This window comes from Macrobrachium nipponense, chromosome 8, assembly GCF_015104395.2.
Source record: "Macrobrachium nipponense isolate FS-2020 chromosome 8, ASM1510439v2, whole genome shotgun sequence".
Taxonomy (NCBI): Eukaryota; Metazoa; Arthropoda; class Malacostraca; order Decapoda; family Palaemonidae; genus Macrobrachium; species Macrobrachium nipponense.
The window spans coordinates 2,851,803-2,877,609 of NC_087203.1; the positions used below are offsets into that span (position 1 = coordinate 2,851,803).

At 42.9% G+C, this 25,807-nt stretch overlaps 1 protein-coding gene across 1 annotated transcript in view; it reads left to right on the forward strand.

Moving 5' to 3' along the window:
- Positions 1 to 25,807, forward strand: part of LOC135222583 (nuclear transcription factor Y subunit gamma-like) — a gene marked incomplete at its 5' end in the record, with an annotated part of 199,834 nt that overhangs the window by 98,024 nt on the left and 76,003 nt on the right. Inside the window, 2 exon segments of the mRNA XM_064260657.1 lie at positions 1,010 to 1,195; positions 22,823 to 22,954. Of these exon segments, the coding sequence (XP_064116727.1) occupies positions 1,010 to 1,195; positions 22,823 to 22,954 (318 nt within the window).

Sequence of the window (25,807 nt, forward strand, 5' to 3'; positions counted from 1 at the left end):
CATGACATGATATAAATTATATAATTGTTGACTTATAGTCAGTGGATGTTGTATATATTTTCAAAACATGGCATGTAGAATAACCATTGTAAAATGGAAATTAAGTTTTGGTTTGATTTGATCATCTGTAAAACCACTATTGGTAGATAATCCTTGTCAAAGCAGTAGAAAGGGAGAAAAGTAAAACAACATAGGAATCTGTAAAATTTGTGCCACCAGATGCATAGATATGAATGGATTACTTATGTCTCCCATTGAACAGTATCTGGGCATTCCGCAAAGGGAATCTCTATTCATGTTTAAGAGGTGCAAGACTGTTTTAATATATACTGATGAGATGGAAGAGCTAAGGCATCTAACAGAATGGGTGTGGCAAGGAAAAGTTAGAACTGATTAAACTTTTCAGAACACAAAGTCAATAGATCTGTTCAGATCAGCAGATGCACTTAATTTGATATTTTTTTATGATTGAGGGATTTGGATTTACTACTCTTCAAATGTCTGGAAAGGGAGCTGACTCATTAAAAGAAGGGATGGGTTTTTAGGAAGAAAATTTTAATTTTTTTTAATTGCATAATTTCTCATTATTAGAGGCTCTGATTTAAAGTATTGCTGTAAGATCCACACAGACTACGCAAAGAGGAAACACCCAATATTTTGATAATGATTTTTTATTTTTCAAGTATAATGCTCTAGGTAAAGATCATTTTTAGATAACGGTCAGTATAATTTAAAAGCATTAGAAGTACAATGATTTTTTAACCGTGATGTAGTGAGCAAACCAGAAGTGTCAAGACCCTTGACTGTTCATGTCTTTCAAATTGAGTGCTATTATTTTCATTGTGTACTAACTACTCAAGTAGCTTGCTTTACCCACTCAAGAAGAAACTTAATAGGTATTTACAAAAGACAGTAACTTCTGACTTAGAACATTTGGTAAACTGAGGTACTTTTTATCAGGTATATTTTATATTTTTATTTCTTAGTTGTATGTAATGTTGTATTACAGACTGACATGAGACAGCAAGAGTTACCCTTAGCCCGGATTAAAAGGATAATGAAGCTAGATGAAGATGTCAAAATGATCAGTGCAGAAGCCCCAGTTTTGTTCAGTAAGGCAGCAGAGATATTTATTTCAGAATTAACTCTGAGAGCTTGGATTCACACAGAAGACAACAAAAGAAGAACTTTGCAAGTATGAATACTAATTTTACTGTTGAAAAGTAAAGAATTAAAAGTTTATTTTGTCCTCTTTAATCAATGTTATGATTTGTACAAGGCCAAGCTGTGTGGAGAATTAACTGTACTGATCAGGTACTGGCATTATACTTATCTCACAGTTATGCCTATTGATTATACTTTTAGACCAAAGTCTACATAGTGCATAAATGTAATATGGAATGGCAGGTGACTGTTATAAATATAGTACTGTATTTCACTGCATATGCCTTGATGATAAGGTAGAGTCTCTCCTTGATATTCCTTTGGTAAATCCTTGTCACTCAAAGGGGGACATTTACTACTCTTTTAGGCTTATGAAGAAAGTTTATTTTTTGATTAACATAAATTTGGAGGTAGGTTTTTGTGTATATCATCATGTGACTTGTTTTGGTATGAGTTTTTAAAATGTATATTGTAGGTATAAGTTACAATAGATACTTATTTCTTTTTTATAGATTCATGTGTTAACCTGTTATTTATGGCTGGCCGTTTATTTTGATGCCTTCACTATGCATAATTAAAATTCTGAGGAAGGTCACTGAATGATGCAAGGTTTTCATAAGGTTTTTGATTTTTTGTATGTCCTTTATTTTTTTCCAGGTATGCCAGAAGCATAAACTTTAAAGTATTTGGTATGAATTTCAGTCTGCTTCAGGTGCTGATGATACGGAGACTAAAAAAATAGAATAAAAAAAAAAAATAAAAAAAGTACTATCAGAATAGTGTTTATGCTCATGCTATGATTCACATCAGTGGTTTTTAAGGAATGTGTCCCGGGGCTAATAAGATTTGATTAAGAGGGATATAGAAGAGGTCTTTGTTGATGATTAATTACATAATTTTCATTAAATTAAAACCAGTTACATCTACTTGCAATACTAAATTGTTTATAGTTTGTCGTAGATTTTAAGTTTTTAATGTTAGATGGGACAGTGGGTTAGAGGTGTGATAACTGTAGGGGTACTTGGTAAGGAATAGGCTGAGTACCACTGAAATCATAGATTTCTAGCCATTCAGTGGTCAGGTCACTTATTATTTTGTGATTTGAGTATAATGCTTATACGTACTTGCAAACACTAGTGAGAACGTTAGTTCCATGACATGGTTACACTACCTTATTGTAATAATGGTAATTTGATCCTTTGATTGATATGTTTGGTGGTTTACATATACTACAGTGGTCCCCCCGTATTTGCGGGCCATGTGTACCGGACCCCCCCTTGAATAGTTAGAACCTACGAATAGTTGGAAGCCCTATAAAAATGCTGAAAACAGCCTATTTTGTTAGTTAAAGCTCAAGAAAAACCCACTAAAAATGTTTATACTTGGTTTTCTAATAGTTTTATCACAAAAAGTGCAATTTATGATGAAATTGATAAAAAAAACCCCAGGAATTTGAGGATATTTCTCATAGAAAAATACTGTGAATATGCAAATTTTCCGCGAACATGTGAATTTTCTGCGAATAATGCGGGCAAACGCTCCTGAGAGAAATCTGCGAATGTGCGAATCCGGAGAAGCGAATACGGGGGGTCTACTGTATACGTAGTTAGCTGTTTATTCTGGTGGGCCACTTTGGCGTTTTGATTATTGGAATCACAATCAACTGGTTAACTGATATGTTTAATTTGACGTAGTATGTATTTTTAGTTCATAGTAAGGCTATGCATTTGTAGCAGATGTTAGCAGATTTGAAAAGTATACACAGATACGTGATTTGCATTAATTAATGTTATAAGAAAACTGGACAAAATAAAGCAACAGCTATTTCATTCCTCAGTTGTTGGTTAATACTTTAGGATATTAATACCAATGTATCAGATGTGCAACTCAGGAGGCTAAGTCATGGTCATTTAGACATATTCTCATGAAGTGAAATTTATTTAAAGGAGCCATAAGCTTTCTTTATCAGGCAACTATATTAAATTCAAGTTTTGTACATGAAAACTTACCCAGCAGATATATACTTAGCTTTAGACTCTGTCGTCCCGACAGAATTTCAAAACTCGCGGCACACGCGACAGGTAGGTCAGGTGATCCACCATTCCCGCCGCTGGGTGGCGGAATCTGGAACCATTCCCGTTTTCTAAGACATATTTTCTCTGTCGCTTGAGCGAACAACATCTGTTGTTCGTTCCTCCATTTTGGATTTCTACTCGTTTGCCGAGAATTTGGATTGGTTTTTTGGTGACGTATTCTGTTTTTTCTCTGGCTTGGCATACGCTTATTGTGGACTGTTTTTCGACTTTGATATTGACTGCTCTTTCACGATGTCTGACGCTAAAGCTTCACCTATGTTTAGAGTTTGTAATTGGGAAGATTGTAAGGTTAGGCTGCCTAAATCGTCGGTAGACCCTCATAATGTTTGCTCTAAATGTAGAGATAATGAATGTTCTATTAATAACACCTGTATTGAGTGCGAGAACTTAACAGAGCTTGAGTGGAAGGAGTTATCATCTTATGTTAGGAAACTTGAGAGGGATAGAATAAGGAAAGCTTCAGTTAGATCATCGAGTAGATCTTGTTCTCTTGAACAAGACTTTCATAACTCTCCTGTTACTAACGATTTTCCCTTAGCCACAGCTGCTTCTCCCGGTACTGAATCCAAGGATTCTTCCTCTGAAAGGGAAAATGTGAAAGCTTCGATCAAGAAACTTCAAGCTCAGTTACGAGCGTTAAACGAAGGTAAGAGTGGTGATAGTGATTTGTGCAGTGTCCCCAGTGCAGTGGAGGGGGCGTCTGACCGGTTCCTCATTGCTCCTAGGCCTAGACCGCTTCCAAACTCCCAGGACCAGGGGAGGAGGAATGTCGAAAGCCGCAGGGAGGATGCAGAACATCCTCAACGGTCAGGCGTCCCTTCGGCAGATCCTGATGTATCGTCCCAGGCTGCCTTGGATAGCCGCAGAAAAGGCATCCTAAGGGAGTGTTTTTCGGCCTCGGACTCTTCCTCTCCTAAACGAGGATGGAGTTCGGCCTCTCAATCGCGCCCTTTGAAGAGAGCCTGGAAGGCGCCTAAAGGAGACGCGGCTGATTCTAGCCCAGAGCGTTTTCCTTAGAATTGGCCCTCTGATCCTAAGAAGGCGAGAGACAGGAGGAGCCCTCTCTTCTGGATCCCACGAAGCAGTTCCTGATCAACCTGCAGGAGCAGTTATCCTCTCTAGTAGGCTCCTTCACTAAGGATTCAACAAGGAGGAAAGATGTTTCGCTCCCTGTTAAGAGTTCCTCTAAGCGCCCTTCTGCGGCTAGGAGAGAGCCCTCACACTCTCCAAGGCGATTATCTCCTTTGTCTAGAGACACTTTGGACAGGAGTTTTTCTTCGGACAGGCGAGTCCTTTCGCCCTGTAGGCGCTCTTCTCCAAGAAATAAGCACCCTCCTTTGGACAAGGTTTTGAAGCCTAACAGAAGCGCCTCAATTCATCGTCAGGAAGTGCGTAGCCTCTCCCCTTCTAGACGCCGGGAATCGAGCAGAAGTCTCGATCGGTTCAGGTTCAAGGAGCCGGAAGAGAACCTAAACCAGTACAAATATCAGGATCCTTTGGGATTGCAGGACCAGGAGTGGAACCAGGAGTCAGTCAGGCGCAAGGAGGCAGTCAGACGCAAGGAAGGGCGTCAAGAGCCTTTCAAGCGCCAGGATTCAGGACGCCAGGAGTCAGTTAGACGGCAGGAGTCAGGGCGCCAGGAGTCGGTTAGGCGTCAGGAGTCAGGGCGCCAGGAGTCGGTTAGGCGTCAGGAGTCAGGGTGCTGGGATCCTCTCAAGCGCCTTGAGTCAGGGCGCCAAGAGCCTATCAAGCGCCAGGAGTCTTTTGAACCTCAAGTGACTAGACACCAAGAGCCTAGTAGGCGCAAGAATGTTTTTGACTGCCAGGAGCCTCATTCTTCTTATAGGAATATTTCTCCTCCTTCGACGACAAATAGAAATTTGTCAAAGAGTCAGCGCTCCCCTTCTCAGGAAAGGAGTACTTCTCCCGGGAAGAGCCCTATCACTTCCAAACGGTCGCCTTCAGTGGAGCCTTTGGAAGAAGTATCGGATGATGAGAAGCCCGTAGATGTAGCAGTTTCAGACTACAAGAGGCTCTCACTTCTGCTTCTCAAGGAGTTCGGAGACTCCCTTCATCCTGCTGATCCTCCATCACCAGGATCACTTATGTCCAGTACCAAAGCCCATAAGTCGTCTTCGTTCGTTAAGATGCGGCCGGCATTATGCATGAAGAAGGCTTTGAAGACCTTTACAGAATGGCTAGCCTCAAGAAGGGAAGCTGTAAAACAGTTTTTTCCTGTCCTCCTTCTAAATTAACAGGGAAACCTGGAAGGTGGTACGAGACCAAAGAACCCATGGGTTTGGGCCTCCCATCATCCGCAGACGCGGATTTTGCCTCTTTGGTAGACGCATCTAGGAGAAAGTCTTTGCTTTCTGCAAAGGCAACATGGGGCATGTGTGAATTGGACCATCTTCTAAAGGGCCTCTTCAAGACTTTAGAAGTTTTTAATTTTATGGACTGGGTATTGGGAGCATTAGCCAAGAGAGCTCAAGACACGGACTTCGTCTCTATGGAAGAACTTTCAAGTGTTCTGGCTTGCTTGGACAGAGCAGTTATGGACGGCTCTGTAGAAGTTGCCTCTCTGTTTGGAACAGGAGTGTTAAAGAAGAGATCGGTCTTTAGCTCTTTTCTAGCACGAGCCGTATCTCCTCTTCAAAGATCCTCTCTTCTTTTCGCTCCTCTGTCCTCTCATCTGTTCCCGCAGGAGACGGATAAGGAGGTAGCAAAATTTCTAACGGAGAAAGCAACCCAGGATCTCCTCACACACTCGGCTAAGAAGTTTAGGCCTGCCGTGCCTATTGAAAAAAGAGAGAGACCCTCTTTTGTGCAGCCCTTTTGAGGTGCCTCCTCTTCTAGAACCCCTTTTGGAGGTCACAGACCAGAACGGAGGAGTAGACCATCTAGAAGGTCCTTCGGGAAATCTAGATGAGCAGAGAGTCCTCCAGACAAAAGTAGGCGCCAGACTACTCCATTTTGCAAAAGTCTGGGCGCAGAAGGGAGCGGATTCGTGGTCCCTCTCGATCCTGAAAAAAGGATACTTGATCCCCTTCAGGGAAAATCCTCCCTTGACGACAACTCCAAGGGAGTTGAGTGCAAGATACTCGGATTCGGTCCGAAGACTAGCTATTCTTCAGGCAGTGGAACAGATGATTTCCAAAGAAGCAGTAGAACTGGTACAAGATCTCCAGTCTCCAGGATTTTACAATCGGTTGTTCCTGGTACCAAAAGCATCGGGAGGATGGAGACCGGTGCTAGACGTCAGTGCCCTGAATTTCTTTGTTATGAAGAAGAAATTCTCGATGGAGACGTCTTCCTCTGTTCTGTCTGCTCTTCGTCCAAGGGACTGGATGGTGTCCCTGGACCTTCAGGATGCATATTTCCATGTGCCAAATTCTCGATGGAGACGTCTTCCTCTGTTCTGTCTGCTCTTCGTCCAAGGGACTGGATGGTGTCCCTGGACCTTCAGGATGCATATTTCCATGTGCCAATTCATCCGGCATCGCGGAAATACCTAAGATTTATGTTCCAAGGGAAATTTTTCAGTTCCGAGCGATGTGCTTCGGACTTTCGACTGCCCCTCAAGTCTTCACGGACATCATGAAGAATGTAGCTTATTGGCTACATCTGGAAGGGATCAGGATCTCATTATATCTAGACGATTGGCTAATAAGAGCCCAATCGGAGAAACAATGTCTGGAGGACCTTTTCTTAACTCTCAATTTGACAAAGTCCCTGGGACTTTTAGTCAATCTCGAGAAATCCATGCTGATTCCCCAGCAAAGCATTGTCTATCTGGGGATTCAGATGGATTCTCGGGATTTTCTAGCATATCCTTCGCAGGAAAGGAGAGAACGCTGCTGGAAAAGGTGGCAGTCTTCTTAAGGAAAGAACATTGTTCCGCGAGGGAATGGATGAGCTTACTGGGGACCCTCTCCTCGATGGAACAGTTAGTTTCCTTAGGAAGACTACACCTAAGACCCCTTCAATTTTATCTGAAGGAGAGATGGGATTGGAAGTCTCAAGAACTGGGAGAAACCTTTCCGATCTCGAAGGGAATCAAGGAGAATCTCCTCTGGTGGTTAGATCCACAAAAACTAAGCAAGGGGATCTCCCTTCACTTAAAGAACCCTCGCCTAGCGTTATTTGCAGACGCCTCAGATTCAGGGTGGGGAGCAACCTCAGGTTCGGAAGAAGTGTCAGGCACTTGGGAAGGAGAACAAGTGTCCTGGCACATAAACAAGAAAGAACTAACAGCCATTCATCTGGCTCTAGTTCATTTCGAGGAACAGGTCTCAGGTCTGGTGATTCAAATCCACTCGGACAATACAACAGCCCTTGCATATATAAAGAAACAGGGGGGGACGCATTCCTTCTCCCTGTACGAGTCAGCAAAGGATCTGCTGATTTGGGCTCAGGAAAGGGAAATCTCTCTTCTCACAAGGTTTGTGCAGGGAGAGAGAAATGTCCGGGTGGATCTGTTGAGCAGGAAAGACCAAGTCCTACCCACGGAATGGACACTCAATCTTCAGGTTTGCCAACAACTTTGGCATCTGTGGGGAAGACCCAATATAGACCTGTTCGCGACCAACAAGAACTACAGACTGGAAAATTATTGCTCCCCGATCTCGGATCCGCAAGCGATAGCCGTAGACAGCTTTCTGCTAGATTGGGCAGGTTTAGACGCATACGCCTTCCCTCCTTTCAAGATAGTAGGGGAAGTATTGAGGAAGTTCGCTTGCTCAGAGGGAACAAAAATGACCCTAATCGCTCCCTTCTGGCCAGCTCTCGACTGGTTCACAGAGGTACTGGAGTGGATAGTAGATTTTCCAAGATCGCTTCCACTAAGGAACGATCTTCTCAAACAGCCCCACTTCGACAGATTTCACAAGAACCTCCCCGCTCTAAGTCTGACCGCCTTCAGACTGTCGAAGGACTCGTCAGAGCAAGGGGTTTTTCGCGCGAAGTTGCGAAGGCTATTGCAAGAGCCAGAAGAGTTTCCACCTCTAAGGTGTATCAGTCGAAGTGGGAGTTGTTTTAGAAGAAATGGTGTAAGAGTAAGAAAATATCCTCTTCCAGTACCTCTGTAACTGAAATTGCTGATTTTCTTCTCTATTTAAGAAAGAATTGTAACCTGGCAGTATCTACAGTAAAAGGTTACAGGAGTATGCTGGCCTCAGTTTTTTGACATAGAGGTCTAGATCTTACTAACAATAAAGATCTCCATGACCTAATAAGGTCTTTCGAAACCACGAAAGACCAGAAAATCAAGAAACCTAGCTGGAACTTGGATGTGGTCCTTAAGTTCCTAATGTCAGAAAAATTCGTACCTTCTCACACAGCTTCATTTAGAGACTTAACTAGAAAGTCCTTATTTCTATTCGCATTAGCAACAGCTAAGAGAATTAGCGAGTTGCAAGCCTTGGAAGGTAAAGTTGGTTTTAGGAAGGATTCAGCGGTTTGCACCTTTACACCACTTTTTCTAGCGAAAAACGAAAATCCCTCAAAACCATGGCCTAGAAGCTTTGAGGTAAAAGGACTTTCTTCACTAACAGGAAAAGAACTAGAGAGGACTTTGTATCCAGTCAGGGCACTCAAGTTCTACCTGAAGAAAAAAGTGTTATTAGGAGGTACAGAAGAAATTCTTTGGTGCTCTGTAAAAGATCCTAAAAGATCTATTTCAAAGAATGCCCTAACGTTCTTCATAAAGGATTTAATAAAGGAAGCTCACCTTACTTGCAATGAAGAGCACCTCAAGATTCTCAGAGTTAGAGCACATGAAGTGAGAGCCATAGCTACGTCAATGGCCTTTCACAAAACCTTGTCTCTTCTGGCTCTGATAGAGTCAACGTTTTGGAGATGTAACTCTGTGTTCGCCTCCAATTATCTAAGAGACGTAAAAATTTCTTACGAAAAGTGCTTTGCTCTGGGAGTGTATGTTTCTGCGGTTTCAGTGCTGGGAGAAGGAGCTGAGGCTAATCCTTCTTAACTTAGTTTAGTGTTAAAATTTTTCTTTATTGGTGGTTGTTTTTATTGGTTGATTGTCAGAGGGAATAGGGGACCCTCTTGCAATTCATAGGTTATAACAGTACTAACATGGTCAGGTGATCGGGATTGGCTTCAGTGCTCCTTGTGTTTAGTTATAGAAACCTTAACTCTGTCATGTAAGAGGGCTAGTCCCCATTGATATGACAAAGGTAAAGGCTCTACCATGTAAGTGGGTCAGCCCCCATTGGTACGATCCAGAGTAGGCTCTGTCGCGTAAGCGGGCTAGCCCCCATTGACACGATCCAAAGAGTTATTCAGCCATAGGTCCATACCTCGCTGGGACTCTTGAGGCAGGCAGACTCATCGACAGTAGTCATGAAGTCTTCAGCCCAATCAGGTAGGAACCATGGATTATTATATCCAAGAACATAAGTATTATCATTATGTTAAGCTGTCTCTTACCCTCCACCAAGGGTGCCAATCAGCTAAGTATATATCTGCTGGGTAAGTTTTCATGTACAAAAATGATATTGTTAAGATACAATAAAGTTTTGTACATACTTACCTGGCAGATATATACTTAGCTTTAGACTCAGTCGTCCCGACAGAATTTCAAAACTCGCGGCACACGCGACAGGTAGGTCAGGTGATCCACCATTCCCGCCGCTGGGTGGCGGAATCTGGAACCATTTCCGTTTTCTAAGACATATTTTCTCTTCCACCTGTCTCCTGAGGGGAGGATGGGTGGGCCATTAATCGTATATATCTGCCAGGTAAGTATGTACAAAACTTTATTGTATCTTAACAATATCATTTTTTAATGAAACAGTTTTTTTTGTTTTCAATTCAATTATCCAAATGCCTTGGTTCATGTACAGTTCACATTTGTGCTTATTGAATGCTCCAGACACTGCAGTTTTTTAGTAACTGACTAAAGAAGTGTGGTAGGTGTAGTATTTTTATGCAGTTTAGATTGTTAGTTATGAGATTGGGGGAGTGAGAATACGTGTTACATGAGTGATGCATTTGTATGGGAAAAGTAAATTATGCTTTATTATAGAAAATTAATTATTTCTTCACAAACCATCAGTGATTTTTATCACCTTATTAGTGGTCTCGAATGACTCCTGACAGTCTTTCCTAACAGGCGGGAAATATGGTAGTCTAATGATTTATACAGTCAAACCTTGACTTATGAGTGAACCAACATACAAGTTTTCCAAGATGCAAGCTGGTGCACTCTCAATTTTTTGCATTAAGAAGCGAGCCGAGATTTGAGCTGCAAGCCATTGAGCCTGGGAGATGCCATCTCCCAGTGCATTCTCCATTGCCAGCACTGAGTTGGACAAGACTCACAATCTCATTCAGTTCATGTGTTTACCTTACCATGCAAGCATCTCATAGCATTTCTTGCATTGTTTTCTTTCTTTATCCCTTCCTTGGGACCAACAGTGTGGGACTTTCAAGTTTGTACAATTTGTAAGGAACTAGAACCTGGCTTGGGTGTGGACGCAACAACTGGACTTGGCGGAGCACTTCATTAGCCAGGTGTAGGCACTGGCTGTGGCTCAACAGCAGGGCTTGAATGAACATCAGCACCTGACGTAGATACCCACAGGGTAGGACCCTGGGCTGACCTGGAAAGAGGCTGAAGAGGTGTATCCTGCCCTAAGAGATCATAGTCTCCCAAAATTTTACTTGCTACTGTGAGCATACAAATCTTACTTTTATGGGGTCTAGTGACCCTCAGTCATACTGTCAGGAGTGTCAGCCTCCAATTCTATGCCTTCAATAGTTACATGCTTGTTTTCTTCAATAATGGCCACATAGGGTACTTTGTCTCGCCTTATAAGAGAGATTTGAGTGCCAGTGTCTTTAAAAGCTGAGACTGTTAAGTCCGATTACCACCTCAGGGAGATGCAACATAAATAGGAACCACAGGTGGGGGCCCTAAAGAGGGTGAATGAGTGGCCATTAGAGCAATAATATAGTTGGAGTTCTTTCTGGGACAATTCTTAAAATTTTGGGAATTTCAAGTATGGCAGTAAACCTTACTATAATCTCTACAAGGAGCAGTTACAGTCTGGGTAGGCTGGGAGTTCTGATTAGAGGGGACTTTGACATGGTTCCCCCTTAGCTTTGCTCTGGGCCTTTAAGTGCCTTACTTTTTTATAATTAGCACATACAGGTAGTTGTTCCTAGACTATATACAAACCCTCGGTCCTTTATATAAGGAATTACTTTCGGTGTAGCTGGAATTATGGCTGTTAAATTCCTGAACAAGGTGGTTAGGCATTAACTACCTTGTGGCAGGCGGGTAGGCCAACCTGCCCGGATGTAAACACTCCACTTTGCCTTTGGCCGTCTTCCGATAAAGACATGCGTTGTGAGCTCTTGCTGACTGGTCGTTGATCATTTTCCCGGTGGGATCTTTCTGGTTTATTTTTGTTTTTTGAACATATATGTATATATGGTGTTTAGTATTAATATTAAATTCAATTAATATACAAACCCACTTTTTGTGATAGCCTTTATAGCTGCCTTTCTACTTTGTGTTAAGAGTCGGCGGCAAAGGTATGCCAACATCTTTATTATTTACATTCTTTTGCCCTAAATTTAACGTGAGGACGAGATATGTATTTAACGTGAAGATGAGACATGTATTTAACGTGAGTGATATTGACCCTGTAACGAGACATGTAATCATCCGAAATTTATGCTTATGCTTGGGAATTACCGAGGGAACTTCAGAGTTTTGTCCTTTGTTTTGTTTTTTATGGTAATTTCTCTTCTTCATCCTTTCACTTACTATCGGACGAAAGTACGTGTGGTGTTGGTGTTTGATGGATCTCTCACTTTGGAGACCGGTGCCCTTGGATGTTGCGAGAGGAGTACAGTGGTCCCCCGTATTCGTGGGGGATGCATACCAGACCCCCCCGTGAATAGTTAAAAGCCGCAAGTGTTTGAGACCCCTGTAAAAACGCTAAAAACAGCCTGTTTTGTTAGTTAAACTCAAGAAAAACCCATTAAAAATTTTCATACTTGGTTTTTTTAATAGTTTTATCACAAAAAGTGCATTTTATGATGAAATTGATAAAAAAAACCTAGGAATTTGTGGATATTTCTCATAGACAAATACCGTGAATGTGCGAATTTTCCGTGAATAATGCAGGGGAACGTTCCCGATAGAAATCTACGAATGTGTGAGTCGGCGAATCCGGAGAACACGAATACGGGGGGTCCACTGTATCCTTATTACTTTAAATAATTTTTTCTTTATTTTACAGACTAACAGTGGTGATTGTGTTTACAGCAGTATTGATTGGATAGCTCTTCATATTGGTTATCCTAACTTTGGAATTGTACCTGTGACTTGTAGCATGTTGTGATACTGATCCTCGAGTGTGTGTACTGATCCCCTGCTGGTAATCATATTCATTTACCACTACTACCCTGGAGTTACGTCACTGGACGAAGCTTTCGCCGCTGCCCTTTGATGTTTATCTATTCCTGATGGTAGAAGTTTGGCAGAATTTGGAGGAATCGAAGAATAAGAGAGCTCGTCAAGTGTTGTCATCCTCCTCTTTGAGATCATCATATTTTTATCAGTCTCCACCCCTTCGACTCCTAAGGCTCTTTGCCGCGCCGCAGAAGGAGAAGGTTGTCTCTCTCTCTCTCTCTCTCTCTCTCTCTCTCTCGTCATCTCTCTCTCTTCCCCCCCCCAATCTCTCTCTCTCCCCCCCCCCCCAAGATGTCGCGTCACAGGACTTCTAAGGGTCTGTCTCCCCATTAAGGAGGCAGGTGGGTCTTCCGCTGGCTCTCCCATTCCTTCGGGAATGAGAATCGTCATGCTGTCCCCAGGGTCTAGGGTGTCGGGAGCCATAGAAGTGCAAACTTCGGTTTGCACTTCTGCTGCTAGTCCTAGAGGTTCTTCCCCTAAGACTAGTTCCGTGTCGGGCGCTCGTTCGCGAGTCCCTGAGTGCACGTAATCTTCGGATTTGCATGCATCCAGAGTCGTTAACGCTGAGTCCGCTCACCGTCATGACTCGGGTACGGGGTTCCCAGGGTTGACATGACAATCCTGCAGGACCGTCCACGCAGAGACCGTTGGAGGCTCCCCATCCAGTCCTCTTGAGAGGTTTCGGCCCCAACGAGGACTTGGACGAGTCGAAGGATGGTATCGACTCTCTCCAGTCAGGTGCACGCTCAACCCCACCCGGATGACGGTCACGTTCGCACGACCGACAAATCTCAATGGTAGCAGACACTTCGCCTGCCATGCGAGAATTTTGTTGCCCTCCTCGTGGAAGCGTTCTCTCCACTGCTGCTCCGTCAGGTCCTCCTTCCCAGGCCGCGCTGGGGCCTGCTGCTTTGACAGCTGCCACAGCCTCTCCTGGATGGGAGAACCTTCTGCCATCCTGAAGAAGTTGGCGAAGAAGAAGAGGAAGGTGTCGTCGTCGTCTTCTTCGTCTTCATTGTCGTCTTCTGCCCCCTCTTCCCCTTCAACTTCCAAGGCCCCCCAACTTAGGAAGAAGGTGGTGGTCTCGCCCCCTACTAAGAAGTCTAGCACAGGGACGTCTAAGGGTCTGTCTCGCTCTGGTGAGACAGGTGGGTCTTCCGCTGCGCCTCCCGTTACTTTGGGAACGGGCCCCGTCTCTCCTTCCTCAGGGAAGAAGAGGACGGGGACCGTGGAGGTACCAGCCACTGCTGGTACCTCCGCTCCCAGCTCCAGAGGTTCCATCTCTGGACCGGGAACTGTCGAGCGGTCGAGCGTCACCGAGTGTACGATCACCTATGGGTGACCGTGCAGCCAAGGTCCAGGCGGCTGAGTATGCTCACCGTCAGGACCCAGGCACGGAGCGGAAGGATGGTATGAATCACTCAGGTGACTCTCGCTAGACCGGCGATCGCTCACGCAGGGGTTGTCAGGTACCCAGGGTTGACATGTCATTCCCACCAGACCGTTGATGTGGTGAGGCTGGGAAGAGGTCCCCCGGGTCTCCAGGAATAGCTTCGGCTGCTTCTGGGACTGTGGCGCATCGTGAGGACGCATTAGTGGACGCTACCAGTCACCCGACCGTCGCTACCATTGGGGCCAGACGGCTCGCACGGCTGGTAGCAGTTCCCCTGATGCACGAGATCGATGCTACTGTCCTTGGTCCAGCGCTTCTCCGCAAGGAGACTGGTGGTGTCCAGACCTGCAGCTCAATCACCACCGTGGGTGGGCGATCACTTGCAGTCCTCCCAGCCTACCGGTTCTGCTGGTAGGCAGGGTAGGAGCACTCATGGCAGCTCCCCTGACGCACGAGACCGACGCTACCATCCTCGGTCTCGCTCTGCTTTGTCCAGACCTGCAGCTCGATGGCCACGGCGATCACCTGCAGTCCTCCCAGCCTACTGGTTCTGCTGGTAGGTAAGGTAAGAACGTCAGGTCTCCCTCACTTGTCCCTTCAACCTCCTCGGGCTACACCAGGAGGAACGAGGCAAACAGGAGTGATCATAATGAATGCATTTCTTACAGTTCAACCACGAGAGCCTGCGAGCGGTCTTGGGACCGAACAGATCATATGCTCAAGTGGTTGGAGGGGATCGTTGGGGCTGGCGAGGACGATGATGCTTCCTAGACTTACGGAGTGACCATCACCGCTGTTCATGTGACGGTCACGCTGGACCGTGCACGCAGAGACCGGTGTGATCTCCCCCTTCAGTCCTCTTGAGAGGTTTCGGCCTCAACGAGGGCTGGGACACGTCGGAGGACGTTATCGGTTCTCCTGTCAGGTGCACGCTCAGCCCCTCCCAGATGACGGTCACGGTGGCGGCAGACGTTTCGCCTACAGTACGAGTTTCGTAACCCTGCTTAGGAAAAAGTTTTCTCCAGACGGTAACATTTTCCTAGACTCTCGGAGCGGCCATCACCGCAGGTTGATGGCTGCCCGTGACTCTCTTCTCCAGCTGCTAGCTCCGCTGGCAAGGCAAGCGAGAGCGTCCAGTCTTCCTCCCCCATTCCCTCTCTTCCTATGGCTACGCCGGGAGGGGCGACGTGAATGGGAGGGAACCTGCAGAGCGCTCTCCGTAGGATTCAGAGTCAGGGGCTACGTTCCTGGAGGGACCTTTTGGTCCTACCGGACGTAAGTTCACGTCGTTGAGGAAGGATCTTGCCCATTTCCTTCTCAATTTCTGCGGGAATCGGGAGGACCACCACCCGATGATCATCCGATAAAAGTCGGGGCTTTTTGCCAATCGCTAAAGATTCTTCGGAATTTCTAGTACTCTCCGAGTGTTTTTGTCTTTTTACGATCTGCAAACACTTGGGCAACACCATGGTCTATAGTGGGTGAGACGAGAATTCCTGATAATTGTTACTATGATAATTGGGAATCTCGCCGAATGCTTGAATTCCTTGGAATTTCTGTCGTCTCAGGAGTGTTTTGGTTTCCCTGTAATTTCCAAACACACTGTTAAGACAGACGTTCCTGGTAATTGTTATTACGAACTCGGGAGTCTTGCTAAGCCATTAATTCCTGGAATTCCTAGCGTTCGAAGGAAGGTCCTGCTGCTGAAGGAAGAATATCTTGGGAGGGGCTTGGCCTGGATGGACCTGACAGTCCGTTGCCTCAGTACACGGTCACTCCCGGGATAGAACGGGCAATAACAGTCAATCTTCCTCTTTTTTTTTTTTTTTTTTCCCCTTTACATCTTGGTTATACCAGAGTGAAACTAGGAAATAAGAGGAATTCAGTGGAGTTTACTCCTCGAAATCCGAACCCAAAGGGCTATGTTTTTGGTTCAATCCTAGGATCTTACCGAACATACGTCAATCCGTTCAGGATGGATAGCACCGAGAGTTTGAATGCCTCTCCAGTGCTACTGTTTTGGGAACATCCAGTTCGGCTTGAACGAGTCGTCTTCGGTATCCTGTTATCACCGTAGAAGTCTATCTTTGGGAAAACTTCTCCTTCACTCTCTTCATTAGAAAATGAAGGAGGTCTGCTTCCAGTCCTTATTCTTGTTCCTCGAATGGAAGAGAATTTAGGCTGGAGATCGATGTACAGGAACCTACAAATATACTATGTATATTTCTCTCGCGACATGCTTCTATTATCAGTTGAATTGTCTGAGTAGTAGGCACATAACTGTAGTTAACTCTACGGGTTTGTGACCGAGACAAATAATATCTTCTCTTAATTGACCTACAACTCATGACTGCCTTGCAAGCCTCCCATGAGTTACCGGTTTCGATTTTGAGATACTAGTAGTATTGTTTACAACAACACCACCACAGCTTTTGCATTCATCGAATAGGACGGTTTTCTTCCCCCCCAATTTCGGTTAAAATGCAAATGCTCGAGCATATTTTTCTTGTGCTTGTTGGTTCTAGCTGAATGCATTCCTTCATGGAATGGATTACCTGGCAACTCAGGATGACAAGTTAGTGAGAGCTAGCAGTGTACGGCGCTGCCAGCCTGCCTGCTTCTGCCAGTACGGCTGGTTCTCCGAGATAGTTCGGTCGGGCATTGTCTCTCCTCCTCTGTGATGATTGACTACCGAATCGAATCTCTGCCCGGCAATCACAGACTTAGTTCTCTGGTTGGCTGAAATTTTCGCAGACGTGTATGACCATCTCTCCTGCATCGCCTTTTGCCTTTGTGAGAATTTTCAAAGAGAGATATCTCTCTAGACTCGTTATCATCTTTCTGTTTACCTCACGGTAACAGAAGTCTGTAGCCTAGTCTCCTCCTGCATCGCACCTGCTGCTGCAATGACGCAGAATGATTTCTTCAGACAATCTGAGTTTGTCTTCTAAAATACATCTCGTAATTCGTAGGTGTGCAATTATTCATTGTTCACCCCGAATTGTAGATGAATAACGGAAGACTTCGCCTGTTCCCCGCCCTGCCAGCTCTGCTTCCAAAGTAAATAGAAATGTCCTCCCTGATCTAGCCCATGAGAAGCGGTTCTTCAGGCAGTACAATCCCTGTGTTTTTATACTGAAAGACACTCCGCTTTCATTGCAAACTCCGATTTCTCACCGCCCAGCGATGAAATAGCGTTTAGCGTTTTCAGTCCTCTGTAAAACAACAGGGATTAAAGCCATCTTCACTGGTTGGTGTCATCGACGGGACTTTTTCTACGTTCAGAAACTTGGGAGTTGACTTCTCTCGATTCAACTGTGAAGACATAGGTCCGCATTCACCTTAGTCTTTCACTAGCATATAGAATTGTTTCTCCTTAGGTGAGATTCAACTACTGTGAGAACTTCTGTCTTGCCATCAGGGACCTCTGTCTCTAGAAGGCAGTTGACTATCATCTAATGGGCGCATGCCTTGAGAGAATCATCATCTTGTTTCCCAACATCGGTGGTGAACAAGATAGACGATTTGTATGGTTTCTCGGCATAACCCTTCAAAAGCCCTCGTTTTGTTCAGGGAAAGATGAACGTTCTGGCGGATGAGGCCGAGGGAGGCAAGTTCTGTTGTCAGAGTGGATGTTAGACACAAAAGTTTGCCTGGATCTATGGAGGGTTTGGGGAAGACCATCCATTGGCTTGTTTGCAATGTCCAAAAACAACTGTCTTCAGCTGTTCTGCTCCCCCGTTCCAGATCCTCTAGCTTGGGCAGTAGACGCAATGTTGCTGGATTGGTCGGGACTAGACGATTACGCATTTCCCCCCTTCGGGATGATCAGGGAGGTCATTAACAAGGTAAAGCGCCATCCAGATGTTCGCCTGATGTTGGTAGCCCCATTTTGGCCGAGGTAAGAGTGGTTCCCGGACCTTCTGTGCATGTTGGTGGATTTTCCAAGGGTACTTCCTCAAAAGAAGTCGCTTCTCAGACAACCACACTTCCACCATTTCCATCAAGGGTTGTCCGCGCTGCAGCTGACAGGATTCAGATTGTCAGGAGTCTCATCAGAGCGAAAGACTTTTCACGGAGAGTTGCAGAAGCGATTGCAAGATGCAGACTCACTTCTAACAATGTGTACCAGTCAAAGTCTCTTCTTCTGAGATCATTGTAAGTCAGATTGCTAATTTCCATCTCTTCCTGAGGTGGTCGAAGAAGTTATCCCCTTCCACGATTAAAAGATATCGGGCCATACTCAGTTTGGTGTTCAAGCATAGGGGACTGAAGCTGTCTGCGAATAGCGATCTGACAGACCTCTTACGGTCTTTTGAGACATTGAAAGCTCCAAAGGACTCAGTGGCTTGGAACCTTGATGTAGTCCTGAAATTTATTTCCGGACCTCCTTTTGAACCAATTTGTTTGTCTTCCTTGAAGAACTTAACAAAGAAGTCTATTTCTTTTCGCTCTGGCTTCAGTGAAATTCATGCTGTAGACAAAAGAGTAGGTTTTGCACAAGGGAATGCAGTTTGTTCCTGGGCCCTTAACTTTTTGGCAAAGAATGAGTTTCTGTCGGATCCTTGGCCTCGCCCATTCGTCATTAAGAATATTACAGATATTCTCGGATCTGAAGGAGAGAGACTTCTATGTCCAGTGAGGGCGTTAAGTTGTTATCTGGAAAGAACAGAGAAATTGAGAGGCCCTTTGCAACGTTTTTGGTGTTCGGTGAAGAATCCTCATTCCATGTCAAAGAATGCCATGTCCTTCTTTCTCAGGTCATTAATCACCGAGGCGCACACTGAAGTTAAGGATGAGTCTCACACTGTTGAAGGTTAAAGCGCACGAAGTGGTAGCTGTTGCTACCTCGCTAGCGTTCCACAATAACCTGTCATTATCGAGAACTGTAGTACTCTTGGTCCTTTATCCGTTGCTGGTGTGGTGTTCAGGAAAAGCAACAAAGAGGGAGTTGTCTGTCCCTCTAAATTTTTGCCTTGTATCAAGGTTGTTGAGTCTTTGGGAAGTCTGGAGGTACTAATACCTGGAATACCTTCCAGCCAACTGGGCACTGAGGGTATTGGTTATGGTTTTCAAGTTTTTTTGGTGTAGATAACTATACTATATTGTTTTGTTTGTGTATCTGGTTCTCACCCAGGGCAAGGTCATTTGTATTTTGTTGTTTCCTTGCTAAATCAGTGGTTAGCTGATGACTTCAAGGAACTCTCCACTTGTAGAGGAGACACATGGTCTAGCTACCACTCTCTCTACTAAGTAAGCAGAGGGTCAACAAGAGGCAGTACTTTCCTGCAGCAGCTCGCTTACAATGTAAGGTATGACAAGCATAATAGTCTATGGTTTCACTCTGTAACCCCCCTGATGATTTATTTATCTCAGAATGTGTTATCTCCACTACCCTCCACCTTTCAATTTGGAATCAACTGAATAATTGCTTGGTAAGTCTGAATAAAAATATTTTTATGATAAAATTGTTTTATTCATACTTGCTAAGATATTATTTGATTCGAGAAAGTTGAAATTCTGTTAAAAAAAAAAAAAAAAAAAAAAAAAAAACCTATGTAAAGTAAAAAAAGTAAAAAAAAAACGTAAAAAAAAAAAAAAAAAAAAAAAAAGTAAAAAAAAAAAAAAAAAAAAAAAAAAAAAAAAAAAAAAAAAAAAAAAAAACGGCAGAAATTAAAGCAGCTTTTCATAAAGTGCAATCATTTTAGAAGACACCCCCCAAAAAGGCTCACACAGGAACACTGTGAAAAGTACGTAGGCAGAAGCAATCTTCCTTGGATAGGTACGTTGTAGTACGTACGTACATATTACATACAAAAAAAAAAAAAAAAGGCAGAAATTAAAGCCGCTTTTCATAAAGTGCAATCATTTGTAGAAGACACCCCCCGAAAAGGCTCACACAGGAACATTGTGAAAAGTAGGCAGAAGCAATCTTCCTTGGATAGTTACGTATGTACGTAGCCTCACTCGAAAGGTAAGCTTCCACATTTTATGTTACAGTAATAATATTTCTTGTACACTAATATACACTTTATTTACAGGTTTTGCATTTTTAGTCTTAATTTAGGTATTGAATGGTCCAAATTGTTGTAGTATTTCATTGTTTATAGGTCAATTTAGCTTTATTATGAAATTTAATGGGGTGTTTTTGGAGGGCTTGGAACGGATTAGCCATTTTACATGTAAAATGTGGTCCAAGATACAAAAACCTCGTGATACGAAGGGCGCCTCGGAACTGATTGATTTCGTATCTCGAGGTACTACTGTACCAGGAATAACCATCATAGGTAGGTCAAGGCACCTGCTCACTTCTAAGGGAGTAAAGAGACAAACTAAAAACTAAGTAAAATACAAAAAGTGTAAAGGCATGGGAAAGTAAAACTTGTTCTCATACACAATACAAAAATTAATCCTAGATAAATATACAGTATACAAATAGCCTATAGCTAATCAACACAAGCAGGAATAAACTTCAGAGCCATTAACTTGTTAATTGCTTGCTACCTAATAACACCTAACACAAAACATAGATTGTTGACACCAAGAAGCTGTAATGTCCAAAATATCTAACAGATTCTAAAGAAAACACTGGAACTTTTGCTTTCCTTTGGATAAGAAAACACTGGAATACAGTAGTACCTTGAGATACGAAATTAATCCGTTCCGAAGCACCTTTCGTATCATGAGGTTTTCGTATCTTGGACCACATTTTACATGTAAAATGGCTAATCCGTTCGAAGCCCTCCAAAAACACCCCAGTAAATTTCATAATAAAGCTAAATAGACCTATAAACAATGAAATACTACAACAATTTGGTCCATTCAATACCTAAATTAATAACAAAATGCAAAATAACCTGTAAATAAAGTGTATTAGTGTACATGGTATACAAGAAATACTGTACGTGAAATATGGAAGCTTACCTTTCGAGTGAGGCTATCTCTGAAAGTGGCAGCAGAGGAGGAGGAGGACAAACGGCAGATACGTACGTACGTACGTACACTTAATTTTACGAAACACATGGAATAATTTAAGGAAAACTAAACTAAAATTTACGAAACACATTAACAAAACTGTAACACTTAACTTTACAAAAAACTAAAATTAAAATTTTTTTTTTTTTTTTTACAGAATTTCAAATTCATCACCACTTTCAACTTTCTCTTTTTTATCGCTTGGTTCTTCCTTTTTGCTTACAACTTTCTGTTTTTTATCACTTAGTTCTTCCTTTTTGCTTACTTCTGCTAATGCTAAAGGCCTCTTTAAAAAATAACAATCCAAGGAAGATTGCTTCTGCCTACTTTTCACAATGTTCCTGAAACGACTCAGGCAAACCTCATTGAACTGCGCAAGCATACGACTTGTGTGAGCCTTTTTTTGGGTGTGTCTCTTCTTCTTCTTCTTCTTCTTCTATAAACGCGTAGTCATTAACGGCTGCCCGTCTTGATAATTATCTACTAATTGTTGCACCTCATGACTCTGTTGGCCCTGGTGTCCATCAAAACCCTGTTCAACCAAATGCTCTCTCTGCAACTGATTTGGGTACTGAATGTTTGGCTGCTGACCTTCAACATAAACTGAAGTGCCTTGATTATACTGGTATGCATGTTGTAAATGATTGGTCAACACCCTCTGTTCAGCAGGGAGTGGAGATTCTACCAACCTTGCAAAGTTTCCAGTTATCCCATGAGAGAGACCTTGATCACTTATCCCATGTGAGAGATCTTGGTCACTTATCCCACGAGAGAGATCTTGGTCAATCATATCATTTATGTCGTCACTGAAGAGGTACTCTTCTTTTTCCATTTTCTGTGAAAAGATATGAGAATTTTTTTTAAAAAATACAGATGAAACAAACACCATCACAATGTCAACTCTGACTAGTAGATTCAGAAACAGTTGACGATCCCGAAACGAATACCGCGTGCGTACTATAACGATGCTGGTACCGAGTGGCCGAGGCACGCCACCACGCACATAGATGCATGATGGGAGGGACGCTGCCTAATAGGAGAGAAGGATCTCATGGCGGTGACTAGCATCAGGAACCAATGGGAGAGCAGGAGGATGGTGGAGAGTCTACTAAGATGGCGGCGCGCGAGTTTCAAAATTGTTATCGGTGGTTCGGGGGACTTTCAGAAACCTTTCGTATCTTGAAAACTTTTCGTATGTAGAGCCGTTAAATTTTTCGTATTGCCTTTCGTATCTCGAGTTTTTCGTAAGTTGAGCCTTTAGTATCTCGAGGTACCACTGTACTTGCATAGAAAATGCATATGAAAATGAGAAGCATTCAGGAGACTGGGTCTGGGGAAAACTAAGTACTTGTTAAGCTTGAAAATCTAGTAAATTATCAGCTAAAGAGAAAGCGGATTTGAAAATGATTAAAAAATGAGAAATTGTTAATCATAAAAGCTTTTAGGCAATCATGCAGTAGATGAAAATCATCCTTGAGTTCAGCTGAGTTGTTAATAGTGCTGCTATTGCTGACACAAAAAGTGAGGCAGTTACTAGCTATGAACTAGAAGATCCAGGTAGTGCCTGTTTAGTACTACTAATACTTACATTTCTTTTTTCTTTGTGATTAAAGAGTTGAACATTTGAAGACCATGAAGTTGGATGTATATGAGTAATGGGTTTGTGGTGAACAAGTGTATATTATGCTTAAATAAGGTAAAATATATACTTCTTGCTTTTCATTTATTTACAATTTTCTTTATTTTCAGAGGAATGACATTGCAATGGCTATTACAAAGTACGATCAGTTTGATTTTTTGATTGATATTGTCCCGAGGGATGAACTTAAGACACCGAAAACTAGAGATGATGCAAGCCGTCCTGGTGTTCCAGCAGACCAGGTATGATATAATTTTATTTTACAAATATAAATTTCTAGTACAGATAGTCCCCAACTTTAAACTATTTTTAATTCACAGTCTTCACGTGTGGGTTTGAATGTATGCATATGTGTGTGTGTGTGTTTGTGTGCTGGTAAATTACAGTTAGTAGAGGAGGGTCTTGGATTGAAAGTTTTAGAGAGGATACTGGATGAGAGATTAAGAGAGATTGTAAAGATTAGGAAAGAGCAGTATGAATTAATGAGAGAAAGAGGGATGGTGGATACTATCTTCACAGTAAGACAGCTAGAGGAACAGAGGCTAGAGGAAAACCATGAGCTCTATTGTACATATATAGACCTAGTGAAAGCATATGATAGAATCCCAAGAGAAATTATGTTTTGGTGTTTGAGGAAGAGAAAGTCCCAGAAAAGTTGGTTAGGCTGGTCGAGGTGATATATCAAAGAACAAGCACAAAAGTGATAACAGCAGTTGGAAAACAGAAAGCTTTGAAATTAGTGTTGGATGACACCAGGGGTCAGCATTAAGCCCATTTTTGTTTATGCTGGTCATGGTTCTGTTGAGTGAAGAGGTCAGGAATGAAGAGGTGTGGGAGTTGTTGTACGCCGATGATCTGGTGATTACTGCTGAAAATGAGGAGGAACTACAGAGAAGGGTTGGAGAGTGACAGGAGGCTTTAGAGAGGGGTAGCTTCAAGGTGAATGTGAATGAAGCAGAGGTTTTGGGAGCAGTAGGGAAGATGGAGACAGAATAATATTACAAGAAAGAAGAGGCTTGATTATAAAACAGGCAGAAAAGTTTTAATACTTAGGATTTACTTTTAAGCCAAGAGGGAGGATGTAAGGCTGAAGTTGTCAGTAGGATAAAAGCTGCATAGGGGAAGTGGAGAGGTAGCTGGAGTAGTATGTGATAAAAAAAAAATGCCAGGCAATCTAAAAGTCAAGATCTATGGCACAGTGATAAGACCAGTGTTACTGTATGGATCAGAAACATGGGCTATAAGAAGAAAAGAGGAAGTAAAGCTTGAGAGAACAGAGATAAGAATGCTGAAGTGGATTATGGGAATATCACTGCTTGAGAGATTGGAAAAGGAAGAAATAAGAAGGGCAGGCATAGTAAAGATTACAGAGGTAATAAGAGAGTCACAATTGAGATGGTATGGGCATTTGTTGAGGATGGATGACGAGGAGGGAGTGAAGAGGGCTTGTGAGGAACCTGTTAGAGGAGGAAGACTGAGAGGGAGACAGAAAATTGGATGGTAAGACAAAGTGAAGGAAGATATGGAGAGAAGAGGTTTGGTGGAGAATGATGCCTTTGATAGAAGGCACTTCAGAAGATGCATTAGGTAGCCAACCCCTTAATGTAGGGATAACTGTGGGAAAGAAGAAGTGGGGTCTTTAATAAAAGTTCACATTGTAGCGGGATCACAAGCTAGAAAAAAACAAGTGCAAAATCCCCCCCACATTAACCTAAACGATCCACCTGCCAACATCCACCCTCAGTCACACTTTCTTCTTTACACAACAAGTACACGCAGGACAATTGACCTACACCTATACAAAAACAAAATAAAAACAAAAACAACACAAAACACACGTACTTACCAACACTCCAGATACTCCGGGCTATCCTGAGCTGTCCATTGGTTGAGGTCACAGAATACCAACAACAACACAAAAAATCACATATAACAACAAAACACAACAAAAGACCACTGCACAAACAACACAACAGCACAGGCACAACAACTCTAAGCAAAAAAAAAACACTAACTTGACAGCAACTATACAACAAAACAAAACACAAAAAACAACTAATTTCCAATCCTTCAAATAACTGCCCGACACTACTAACATCACCAGTTCTCACCAAAGACTCGCTTAAGACTGACTCAAAAACACTCAAAACACAGAACTCTAACAATCAACAGGACCAGCAGACAGCCCAGAACCTACCAACAACCAATTCAGTCATTAACTATCCACACAGCAATTATGTCCTCTCTCTCTCTCTCTCTCTCTCTCTCTCTCTCTCTCTCTCTCTCTCTCTCTCTCTCTCTCTCTCTCTCTCTCTCTCTCTCTCACAGACGTTGTCAAATGAAACTTCATAACTCCTCCATAACATGATGGTACAAGCAACAGATATGGCGTGAGAATGTAGTATCCCCATAAATCAAAATCAGTCTCCAGCTATCTCATTATATGGCTGATTCCAAGGTGGCTGACACTTTTCCAAAATGGTAGCATATTTGCTTAATATTTTAAATTTTTGTATAAGTGACTTACCCAGTACAAGACAACCACTCATAATTACAACCAATCTGGCAGCAGGGCTAAGTGGGGTTATGCATGAGAGCACACCACACCTTATGACTGGTTACCACCAAGTTGTTACCACCAAGTTATTCTGCAATTTACCGTCTTGGGAGAGCTCCCTCAGCACTTGAGCAGCATCAGTTTGAGTTACCTTGCCTTATCAGCAGCATCATACAGTAATCATTCTACTGTAGATGGAATTGCAAACTGATTTACGTTAAAATCGACTTCCAACATGCATGCAGGAACATAACTACATTGTAACTCAATCTGTTACATAAATGATTAAAGAACCGGCAGCCCTAGTTACCGTTGGTATCGGTTACCTGCATTTCAAATTTACGGCGCTTGTTCAATATATTCATAACTGGGTTTTATCCTCCGTAGGATTTATAACACCGTTGTCTGGTTATTGGTGGCTTAGGATAAGTGTTGAGACTGCCTCATAAAACACAAACATAACAAATATGCATCTTTTCCTTGGCTCTTTTAAAAAGTTGTCCTTTACTTCGCTGTATCCAATAATACTGTATGTAAT